General features: G+C 41.0%; 1 protein-coding gene across 5 annotated transcripts in view; it reads right to left on the bottom strand.

Annotated features, from left to right (window-relative positions):
- Positions 1-1,004: 1,004 nt before the first annotated feature.
- mctp1a (multiple C2 domains, transmembrane 1a) overlaps positions 1,005-12,699 on the bottom strand; it is a 559,392-nt gene continuing 547,697 nt past the window's right edge. For all 5 annotated transcript variants that reach the window (XM_072281200.1, XM_072281201.1, XM_072281204.1 and 2 more), the window contains one exon: positions 1,005-1,434. In XM_072281200.1, coding sequence (XP_072137301.1) covers positions 1,360-1,434 — 75 coding nt within the window. In that variant the 3' untranslated portion in view covers positions 1,005-1,359. The remainder of the gene's footprint in view (positions 1,435-12,699) is intronic.

The following is a 12,699-nucleotide window of genomic DNA, read 5'->3' as shown; positions in this document are numbered from 1 at the left end:
GCTCCCAGTGCTGACTGGACATCTGGAATGTCTGAGCAGTGGTAGAAGATGTGAGAATGGATGCTAAGCCCAGGGTTGACAAGGCAAATACTCTATCTCAACTCAAACTATTGGTTAAAATAGCATGGCAGAGTTGAAGAAAATGGCTTTTGTTTTCTTTTTCAATATCAAATTTCAAGAAATTGTAGTTTATTCAAGACTGAATGATAGAAAAGCTAGGTTACAGTCACTGTTTTAAACCAGGATTTTGTCCAATATGAAACATATTGTGGCTCTTAGTCTAATTATTAAGCCCCGTCAACTGAAAATGCTGTTGCCTGCATTGGAATCATTCTCTCTCTCTCTCCTAATCCCCTAGAATTTTTCATCCAGCCAACACCCACCCTCCACTGTTATTCAGCTTTACACCACTCCCCATGTGGTTCCATCTACCCATTACCCACATAGCTTAACCCACCAAATCTGCTTTCTGCTCCCTCAACTGGTTCCATCTGCCCCTCTACCCTGCCTTATCCCGTTCCACTTATCAATGTCATCATTACCATCCTTAACAGATTCCAGCAACTGTAGTTTCTGCTTATCACCTTTCTCTACCTTCACCTGGCTCCACATGTTCATCAACCCCTTTCTCACCTGATTCCATCTATTGCCTGCCAGCTTCCACCACACTGCTCCCCCTCAGCTCTTCATATTGCCAGTTTCTCCCGTACTCTAAGCTCTGATGCAGGGACGTGACACAAAACATTGACCGTGCATCCCTCTGCCACCATATATGAAGTTCGTATTTTTTCCATCAGGATTCCAGCATCTACAATTACTTGTGTCTTCACCTCTGTGGAGATACTGGAATAGATCCCAAAACTATAAATTTGCTTCATTAACTTTTGTTTTAATTAACTTTATGAGGGGCAATTAAATCTTTGATCTAGCAATGAAGAGTAGAAAAAGATGTATGTTGATTATATCATTTTTTTAAGGTTGTTTTATTTTGGAATTATCCTTAACATTGTTCTTGTAAACAGTCAAAACTTGTAATGCACCAATATTATTTAAAATGACAGGATGCTTGCAACAGGATGGTTTGTAAATATTTACCACCTTTTTATATATACTATTATAAAGATCCAGGCATTAGGTACATTTTGCAAAGCTTTAATACAATGAGAACATAATTTCAAAAAGGTTGAATGTAAGTGATTTATACAATAATAAGTATTTTCAAATACAGTTCAATATTGTACAACATTTACAAATGCTATATTTCATTATAAATATCAAAATAAGTGAATGAAGAAAGGGAACTTCCCTTTCATAGACTTCTGAAAGCAGATGCATAGCTCTGTTGTTAAGGAACATTGACTAGGCTGAACTGTTTTTCTTCTTAAAAATCAGCAGGCCATGACTAGATTCTTGCGTCAGCTCATGGAAGTGCACCTGTTTAAAGAGAAGTTTTGATAAGCCAGATTATCAAATGGTTCTTTGCTAAAATGGAAAAAAAACTGTACAAACAATCAAGTTCGTGCATGGAAAAATTATTGGCTTCCAGCAGGCAGTTTCAGTGTTCAGCTGGGGAAGAACACAGAAAGGTAACATTTCTCATATTAAAGATGTTTTTTATAAAAGCACCGGATGAACTGCCGCCAGCCATAAATTACAGTATTGATTTCAGACAAACACACACCAAATGCTGGAGGAACTAAGCAGGTCAGGCAGCATCTATAGAGGAGAAAAGAGAACCAATGCTTCAGACAATAATCATTCATCAGGACTGGAAAGGAACGAAGAAGAAGTCAGAATAAGATGGTGGAGAGGAGAAGGAGGTCAAGCTAGAAGATGAAACCAGTTCTTTTTCTATAAACATATTCTACAATTAATAGGACTATGGTTACTGGTTTCAAATTCTCCCCAGCTGACAGCTCAGCAACTAAGCTCTGCCTTCTTTCCCCAGAGCAAGTGGACATTGACTCCAATGCCAGGGCTACTATGTTCTAATTTCAACACTGAAATATAGGCTTGGACCAAGCATTCTTGGTTTCCCAGAGAGAGGCTTGAAAAAAGAATAGAAATTCTTGGTCCATATATTGGGAAAACAAGGAATTTGAAACTTATTCCTTTAATAAACAGTAAAGTGCTTAAAAGTGTTACATAGAACTTCGAACATGGGAATCTACAGCACATTACAGGCCCCTCAGCACACAGTGACCATGTAACCTACTCTAGAAACTGCCTAGGATTTCCCTAGCGCATAGCCCTCTATGTTTCTAAGCTCCATCTACATCTCCAACAGGCTCCTAAAGGACCATATTGTATCTGCTTCCACCACCGCTGCCGGCAGTGCATTCCACACACCTACCACTCTATGTGTGGAAAAACATACCCCTGACATCCCCTCAGTACCTATTTCCAAGCACCATAAAACTATGCCTCTTATTTTAGCCATTTCAGCCCTGGGAAATAAGCCCTGGCTATTCAGACGATCAATGCCCTTCATCATCTTATGCAGCTCTATCAGGTCACCTCTCATCCTCCGTTGCTCCAAGGAGAAAAGGCCAAGTTCACTCAACCTATTCTCGTAAGGTATGTCCTCCAATCTAGGCAACATCCTTGTAAATCTCCTCTGCACTCTCTCTATAGTATCCACATCCTTCCTGCAGTGAAGTGGCCTTCCTCATTGGAGAAACTAAACTCAGATTTGTGTTAAAACTGCATAAGTTATGCTGAGATTTCTGTGACCTTTCACTTTAATTCACCATCTCAGTGACTTCCATCTGTGGACTCCTGGAAAGTTACAATGGGGAACTCCAGCTTTATACTACATAGAACATAGAAATCTACAGCACATTACAGGCCCTTCAGCCCACAATGTTGTGCCAATCATGTAACCAACTCTAGAAACTGCCTGACTATCCACACGATCAATGCCCCTCATCATCTTATACACCTCTATCAGGTCAGTTTTCATCCTCCGTTGCTCCAAGGAGAAAAGGCCAAGTTCACTCAACCTATTCTCATAAGGTACACTTTTTAATCCAGGCAACATTCTTGCAGATCTCCTCTGCACTCTCTCTATAGTATCCACATCCTTTCTGTAGTGAGGTGACCAGAACTGAACACAGTACTCCAAATTGGGTCTGACCAAGGTCTTATATATCTGTAACATTACCTTACGGCTCTTGAACTCAATCTCACAGTTGATGAATGCCAACACACCATACGCCTTCTTAACAACACTGTCAACCTGCGCAGCAGCTTTGAGTGTTCTATGGACACGGAATCCAAGATCTCTCAGATCCTGCACACTGCCAAGAGTCTTACCGTTAATATTACATCCTGTCTTCAAATTTGACCTACCAAAATGAACCACTTCACACTTACCTGGGTTGAAGTCCATCTGCCACTTCTCAGCCCAGTTCTGCATCCCACTCTAACCTCTGACAACCCTCCAGACTATCCACAACACCCCAACTTCTGTGTCATCAGCAAACTTACTAATCCACCCTTCTACTTCCTCATCCAGGTTATTTATAAAAATCACATAGAGGAAGGGTCCCAGAACAGATCACCAATCTCCATGCAGAATATGAACCATCTACAACCACCCTTTGCCTTCTGTAGGTGAGGCAATTCTGGATCCACAAAGCAAAGTCTCCTTGGATCCCATGCCTACTTACTTTCTGAAGCAGCCTGGCATGGGGTATCTTATCAAATGCCTTACTGGAATCCATATACACTACAGCCACGGCTCTACTTTCATCAATGTGTTTTGTTACATCCTCAAAGAATTCAGTCAGGCTTCTAAGGCACAATCTACCCTTGACAAACCCATGCTGATTATCCCTAATCAGATTATGTCTCTCCAAATGCTCATCAATCCTGCCTCTCAGGATCTTCTTCAACAACTTGCCCACACTGAAGTCAGACTCACTGGTTTATAGTTTCCTGGGTTATCTCTACTCCCTTTCTTGAACAAAAGGAACAACACTTGTAACCCTCTAATCCTCCGGTACTTCTCCCATCCCAATTGATGACACAAAGATCACCACAAGAGGATCAGCAATCTCCTCCTTCGCTTCCCACAGTAGCTTGGGATACATCTCATCTAGTCCCGGTGACTTTATCTAACTTAATGCTTTTATCTAGCTCCGCCACTTCCTCTTTCTTAATGTCTATATGCTCAAGTATTTCACTCCACTGTAAGTAATCTCCACAATTGCCAAGGTCCTTTTCCCTGATGAATACTGAAGCAAAGTATTCATTAAGTACCTCCGCTACCTCCTCTGACTCCATTCACACATTTCCACTATCGCACCCAATTGGCCCTATTTTCACACGGCTCATCCTCTTACTTTTCACATACTTATGGAATTCAGAATCAGGTTTATTATCACTGTCATGTGACATGAAGTTTGTTAACTTAGCAGCAGCAGTTCAATGCAATAAATAATATAGCAGAGAAAATAATAATAAAATAATAAATAAACAAGTAAATAAATTACATATTTTGAATAGATTTTTTTAAAAGCGTGCAAAAACAGAAATACTGTATACTAAAAAAAAGTGAGGTAGTGTCCAAAGGTTTAATGTCCATTTAGGAATCGGATGGCAGAAGGGAAGAAGCTGTTCCTGAATTGCTGAGTGTGTGCCTTCAGGTTTCTGTACCTCCTACCTGATGGTAACAGTGAGAAAAGGGAATGCCCTGGGTGCTGGAGGTCCTTAATAATGGATGCTTCCTTTCTGAGACACCGCTCCCTAAATATGTCCTGGGTACTTTGTGGGCTAGTACCCAAGATGGAGCTGACTAGATTTACAACCTTCTGCAGCTTCTTTCGGTCCTGTGCGGTAGCCCCTCCATAGCAGACAGTGATGCAACCTGTCAGAATGCTCTCCACGGTACATCCATAGAAGTTTTTGAGTGTATTTGTTGACATGCCAAATCTCTCCAAACTCCTAATAAAGTATAGCCGCTGTCTTGCCTTCTTTATAACTACATTGATATGTTGGGACCAGGTTAAATCCTTAGACGTCTAGACACTCAGGAACTTGAAATTGTTCACTCTCTCCACTTCTGATACCTCTAGAGGATTGGTATGTGTTCCTTCATCTTACCCTTCCTGAAGTCCACAATCAGCTCTTTCATCTTACTGATGCTGAGTGCCAGGTTGTGGCTGCGACACCACTCCACTAGTTGGTATATCTCACTCCTGTACGCCCTCTCGTCACCACCTGAGATTCTACCAACAATGGTTGTATTGTCAGCAAATTTATCGATGGTATTTGAGCTATGCCTAGCCACACAGTCATGGGTATATAGAGAGTAGAGCAGTGGGCTAAGGTGCGCCACTGTTGATCGTCAGCGAGGAGGATGCCTTGTAGAATGCCTTGGGGCGTTCCTTAATCCTGCTCACCAAGGATTTATCATGGCCCCTTTGACTCTCCTAATTCCGTTCTTAAACTCCTTCCTAGCAACCCTGTAATTTTCTAGAGCTCTAATAGTACCTAGTTTCCTGAACCTTTTGTAAGCTTTTCTTTTCTTCTTAACTAAGATTTTCCACATCCTTTGTACACCATGATTCTTTAACCCTACCATCCTTCTCCTGCCTCAATGGAACACACCTATACCATGCAAATGTTCCTGAACACTTGCCACATTCTGCTGTGCATTTCCTTGAGAACGTCTGCTCCCAAGTTCCTGGCTAATAGCATAATATTTCCCCCTACCCCAACTAAATGTTTTCCCAAATTGTCTGCTCCCATCCTTCTCCAGTACCATTGTGAAGGAAATAGAGTTGTGATCACTACCTCCAAAATACTCTCCCACTGAGAGATCTGACACCTGACCAGGTTCATTTCCCAATACCAGATCAAGTACAGCCTCTCCTCTAGATGGCTTATCTACATATTGTGTCGGGAAACCTTCCTGAAACACCTGACAAACTCCACCCCATCTAAACCCCTTGCATTTAGGAGAGGCCAATCAATAGTGGGAAAGTTATTGATTGAAAGTTATCCACGTATTGATTGGTAATTAAGTGATTGGTATGTTATTTTCATGAATTTCAAAAGAAATATTTAAATTGTGTCATCTCTAAACATGACTGAAAATGTAACGTCTATAATACTAGTGGAAAAAATTTGATATCTGTTGATTTAACTTAAAGCTTTTTATTATGTACCATTATTTTGACTGCACATGATGTGCCGTTAGTGTTGTTCAAAGCTTCTAGAATGGAGCTGGACAGCTGGCACTGAATATTCCTTTCATGTGACAATGATATTGTTATTCTAGTCCCTATGAAGTGAATTTACGAATACAAATATACGAGGCAATTACTTTCATCACTTATGTTGCATGTAATGGATCCAACTTTTAGGGACTATTGATGTATCTTTAGGACTACTAATACATTTTCCTTGAGTTTAAAGTTAAGTGAGAATTAAAATGCAAGTCTGCTTATCACATTCTATACTTCATGATGAACAGTACAATTGTCCCCCACAAAAATTCTAACCTATATTGCATACAGGATCACAGAATGTAAATTAGACATTCAGCTGAGTTAATACTAACTCTATATAAAAACATTTCAGTTCATTCCCCTTAAGCTCCCCTCTCCTCCGAGCCCCACAGATTCAAATATTTCTGGAATTCAGTTACTTATCCATCCCCCTTTAAAACTCCATGATTGAATCTGCCTCCACTTTTATCCCAGCAGTGAATTCTAAATCCTCATTACCCACTGCATTTTAAAAAGAAGTTTATCTTTATGTCATTTCAATTGTTTTGGCAATCACCTTCATTCTGCTTCTCTTCGTTCAAAACCTGTGTAATGGGTATAGCTTTTATCCAGGTACTCTATCCACACCTTTTGTGATTTTAAATAAATCTATTAAATTCCTATGTAGCCTCCCTTGTTCCAAGGAAATAAATCCCAGTTTCTGTATGTCTAAAGTTCTTCATTTTTAGAAATATTTTGATAAATCTCTTCTGCACTTCTTCAAAGCTTTCACATTCTGCTTAAACCGTGACACCCAGGATTGGATGAGATATTCCACTGTTACCAAACTGCTGTTATCTGAAATCTCATCATGGTGACTTTGCTCTTGTACTCAATACGTCTATTTATAAAAGTCTGGATCCTGTGTGCTTTCATACCGGGTCTACAATTTGCACTCTCTCTTTTAACAAACTATGCATACACCCAGTCAGACCTGTGTGTTCTTGAACTCCGTGTACAATTGTCCCCTTAGGTTTACATTGTCTCTTCTTATTTCTTCCTCCCAAAATGTAACTATGGCTAGCACAAGAGGGCATAGTTTTAAGGTGCTTGGAAGTAGGTGCGGAGGTGATGTCAGGGGTAAGTTTTTTACGCAGAGAGTGGTGAGTACATGGAATGGGCTGCCAGCGGCGGTGGTGGAGTGGTGGAGGTGGAAACGATAGTGTCTTTTAAGAGACTCCTGGATGGATACATGAAGCTTAGAAAAATAGAGGGCTATGGGTAAGCCTAGGTAGTTCTAATGTTCGGCAGAGCTTTGTGAGCCGAACGGCCTGTATTGTGCTGTGGGTTTTCTATGTTTCTATGTAACACTTAATTTTCCTTGGTACTAAGTTCAATTTACTATCTATCTGCCGATTCCACCAATTTATTTGTATATATTTATACTGTATATTATTTGTTTAAGGGGAACTTCTTTACTCAGAAGGTAGTGAGCGTGTGGACTGCTAGTGGACCTGATGGATGCAGCTTTCATTTCAGTGTTTGAGGTTTATCGCTTCAAAAGTTATGATATCTAGAAATCTTCATTTTTTCCTGGCATTTTCTCAAAAGTATTTTTGTGGTTTAATGCACCTATCTGAACAGCCACAACTAAACAGGTCTTATTTTTCATAAAATGTCAAGATAATTATGGGGGATTTCCATATGTAAGTGGATTGGGAAAGTCAGGAAGGTACTGGATCTCAGGAGAGGGAGTTTGTAGAATGCCTACAGGATGGCTTTTTGGAGCAGCTTGTCCATAAGCCCACCGGGGATTGGCTGTTTTGGATTGGGTGCTATGTAATGAACCTTAGTGAGCTGGAGGTAATGGAACCCCTTGAAAGTAGTGATCATAATATGACTGAGTTCAGTTTCAAATTTGAAAAGGAGAAGCTGGTATCAGGTGTATCGATATTTCAGTGGAACAAAGGAAAATACACTGGTATGAGAGAAGAACTGGCCCAATTCGATTGAAAAAGTAAGCTAGATGGAGGGGCGGTAGAGCAGAATTGGATGAAATTCCTACAAGAAATAAGGAAAGTGCAGGTAAAATATATTCCAAGAGAAAAGAAAATCATGAATGGAAAAATGGCACAAATGTGGCTAACAAGAGAGGTTAAGGCTAAAATAAAAGCAAAAGAGACGGCGTACAAGGAAGCAAAAATTAGTGGGAAAACTGAGGACTGGATGACTTTTAAAAACTTACAGAAGGAAACTAAGAAAGTCATTAGGAAAGAAAAGATGAATTATGAAAGGAAGTTGGTAATTAACATAAAAAAGGATACTAAGAGTTTTTTTAAATATATGAAGAGTAAAAGAGTGATGTGGGTAGATATAGGACCGATTGACAATGATGCTGGAGAAATTATAATGGGTAACAAAGAGATGGCAGAGGAACTAAATGAGTATTTTGCATCAGTCTTCACAGTGGAAGACATTAGCAACATACCTGATAGCCAGAGGTCTCAGGGAGTAGAATTAGGTACAGTCAAGATCACTGGAGAGAAAGTGCTTGGGAAGCTAAACAAGAATAGACAAGTCTCCCAGTCCGGATGAGGTGCACCCACGGGTTCTAAAGGAGGTGGCTTTGGAGATTGTGGAGGCATTGGAAATGATCTTCCAGGAATTGATAGACTCTGGCATGGTTCCGGAGGACTGAAAGGTCGCAAATGTAGTTCCGCTGTTTAAGAAAGGAGGGAGGCAGCAAAAAAAAAATTACAGACCTATTAGTCTGACATCGGTAGTTGGAAAGATATTGGAGTCGATCCTCAAGGACGAGGTTATGAAATACCTCGAGGTGCATGACAAGATAGGCCCAAACCAGCATGGTTTCATGAAGGAAAGATCCTGCCTCACCAACCTATTGGAATTTTTTGAGGTAATCTCAAATAAGATTGACAAGGGAGAGGCTGTGGATGGTGTGTATTTGGATTTTCAAAAGGCCTTTGATAAGGTGCCGCATAAGAGGCTGCTTAATAAGATGACAGCCCATGGAATTACAGGAAAGATATTGGAATGGGTGGAGCATTGGCTGATAGGCAGAAAGCAAAGGGTGGGAATAAAGCGATCCTATTCTGATTGGTTGCCGGTTACTAGTAGTGTTCTGCAGGGGTCGGTGCTGGGGCTGCTTCTTTTTACAATGTATATCGATGATTTAGATTATGGATTAAATGGTCTTGTGGCTAAGTTTGCAGATGACATCAAGATAGGTGGAGGAGCAGGAAGTGTTGAAGAAATGGAAAGGTTGCAGAGACACTTGGTCAGTTTAGGAGAGTGGGCAAAGAAATGGCAGATGAGATACAATGTTGAGAAATGTACAGTTGTACATTTTGGAAGAAGAAATAATCGAGCAGATTATTATCTAGGTGGGGAGAAAATTCAAAAATCGGAAGTTCAAAGGGACTTGGGGGTCCTCGTGCAGGATACCCTAAAGGTTAACCACCAGGTTGGATCGGCAGTAAGGAAAGCGAATGCTATGTTGGCATTCATTTCAAGAGGAATAGTGTATAAGAGTAAAGAGGTGTTGATGAGGCTCTATGGGGCACTGGTGAGACCTCATTTGGAATACTGTGTGCAGTTTTGGGCCTCCTATCTTAGAAGGGATGTTCTGATGTTGGAGAGAGTTCAGAGCAGATTTACAAGTATGATTCCTGGAATGCAGGGGCTAACATATGAAGAGCAACATTCACGACACGCTGGAGGAACTCAGCAGGTTGGGTAGCATCTGTGGAAAAGATCGGTCGACCTGCTGTTTTCCACGGATGCTGCCTGACCTGCTGAGTTCCTCCAGCGTGTTGTGAGTGTTGCTTTGGCCCCAGCATCTGCAGATTATCTTGTGTTTAACATATGAGGAGCGTTTGTCGGCTCTTGGACTGTATTCATTAGAGTATAGAAGAATGAGAGGGGATCTCATAGAAACATTTCGAATGTTGAAAGGGTTGGACAGAGTAGATGTGGAAAGGCTGTTTCCCTTGGTGGGTGAGTCCAGGACAAGAGGCCACAGTCTTAGAATTAGAGGGTACCTATTTAAAACAGAGATGAGGAGAAATTTTTTAGCCAGAGGGTCGTGGATTTATGGAATTCGTTGCCACAGACAGCTGTGGAGGCCCGATCATTGAGGGTGTTTAAGGAGGAGATTTATAGGTATCTAATTAGTCAGGATATCAAGGGATATGGGGAAAAAGCTGGAAATTGGAACTAGATGGGAGAATAGCTTAGCTCATGGTGGAGTGGTGGAACAGACTCGATGGGCTGAAAGGCCTACTTCTGTTCCTTTGTCTTGTGATCTTATGATAAAGCTGCTGTTGTATCTTATTGAGTTCAAAGCAAGGTATTTTAATGTTGTTATAGCCAGGGATAGTGGGGATAAGCTCTTAATGGTATCCATTTCAAATACCCTTTGATAACCCAGTTCAGCTCCTGGCCTTCACATGTGGCTTATCTACTAAGCCCGGTGGAACTGTTTCTACGGACAGGAGAAGGAGCAAAGGCAGGTTACTGGCACCTTAAACCTGGTCAATTCAGGCAGGTGGGGCTCATCAGCGTGTTTGGCAGCTCATCTAGAAGTAAATCTCTGATCTCAAACCTCAGCTGCCTTGTGGCTATACCCAATTATGGGGAAGACTTTGGGAATAAACCTCAAAGAAAAATCTGGAGCTGGAGTCCCTAAGGCATTTCTATGTTGAGTTCAACGCTGACCTGGCAACAGCTGTGATGCCACAAATTTCAAAACGTATTGGTCTTTGCTGTTCCTTTGGATTCATCGGCTGTGTTGAGAGGGGGCAGATTCATTCCAAACATAGTGCTTCTGGATGAGTTCTTATATTTAACATCAAATATAAGAATTCATACAGAAATACTATATTTGGAATGAATTGCCATTCTCATCTTTGATGAGGTGTTTCTGGGATTGCGTACCCAGGGTTACTTTCCCATTTTGAGATACTGTATACGCAGTGGCTCCTGTACCTAATAAAGTGGCCACTGAGTGTATGTTTGTGATCTTCTGCTGCTGTAGCCCATCCACTTCAAGGTTCGACGTGTTGTGTGTTCAGAGATGCTCTTCTGCACACCACTGTTGTAACGTGGGGTTATTAGAGTTACTGTCACCTTCCTGTCAGCTTGAACCAGTCTGGCCATTCTCATTAACAAGGCATTTTTGCCCACAGAACTGCCACACACTGGATGTATCTTTGTTTTTCACACCATCCTCTGTAAATCTGGTGACAGGTGTACAGTAAGATTCCAGGAGATCAGCAGTTTCTGAGATACTCAAACCACCCTGTCATTCCATGGTCAAAGTTATTCAGATCACACTTTTCCCAATTCTGAAGTTTGGTCTGAACAACAAGTGAACCCCTTGAACATACCTGCATACTTTTATGCATTGAGTTGCTGCCACATGATTGACTGATTAGATATTTGCATTAATGAGCAGATGTACGGTGTACCTAATAGAGTGGCAAGTGGGTGTATATCATAGTCATTGAAAATAAAATGGTGAGGATTACAATTATACTTGTGGTAAATGACTGGCTAGGAAATCACTGAGACCATACAAATACACAAGGAAAATCATGCACAATGTGTCAGGATTTCTCATATCAGTGCTCTATGCTCAGAATCCTTCAGTCACTCTTATTTATACTGAACTGTTACTTGTTTGAAATTAGAAAGTTTACACTCTGCCATACTGTTGGAGCAGCTAAAAAGCTGCATAATTGAAAATTAAAACTTCAGTTTAGTACCTGAACATATTAATATCAGAAACAATATTTCACCAATGTTCTGATTTTGACAATCCAAGTAGGCAGTTTAAGTGGTTCAGCATGGACTAGATGGACCGAAGGGCCTGTTTCTGTGCTGTACTTTCCTATCACTCTATGACATGATGGAAAAGACCAATCAACTAGCAAAAGTTTCCATCCCATTTGGAGTTTGAGAACCAGAACCAGGTATAACATCAGCGGCATATTAGTGACATTTGCTGACTTTGCAACAGCAGAACATTGCAATACATAATAATAGAAGGGAAAAACTGTGAATTACAGAATGTTTATAAGTTAGTTAAATAAGTAGTTCCAAAGTAGAAGTTTATAAAAAGTAGTGAGGTGGTGTTCATGAGCTCAAGGTCCATTCAGAATTGGGTGGCAGAGGGAAACAATCAGAATCGTTGAGTGTGTGCCTTCACACTTCTGTTCTGTACCTCCTTCCTGACAATGGCATGACCTTGGCAATGAGGGTCCTTAGTGATGGACGCTGCCTTTTTGAGGCATCACTTCGTGAAGAGGTCCTGGGTACTACGAGGGTTAGTGCTCATGATGGAGCTGACTTCGATCCTGTGCAATAGCAACCACCAACCTCCACAGCACACCACCCCCCAAACATAGCTGCATTGATATCTTGGGTTCAGGTTAGATGGTCAGAGATATTGACACCCAGAAAC

The sequence above is a fragment of the Mobula birostris genome, chromosome 17 (assembly GCF_030028105.1).
Source record: "Mobula birostris isolate sMobBir1 chromosome 17, sMobBir1.hap1, whole genome shotgun sequence".
Classification (NCBI taxonomy): Eukaryota; Metazoa; Chordata; class Chondrichthyes; order Myliobatiformes; family Myliobatidae; genus Mobula; species Mobula birostris.
Note: the sequence above shows the minus strand (reverse complement) of the source record. Positions and strands in the feature narration are given on the sequence as shown.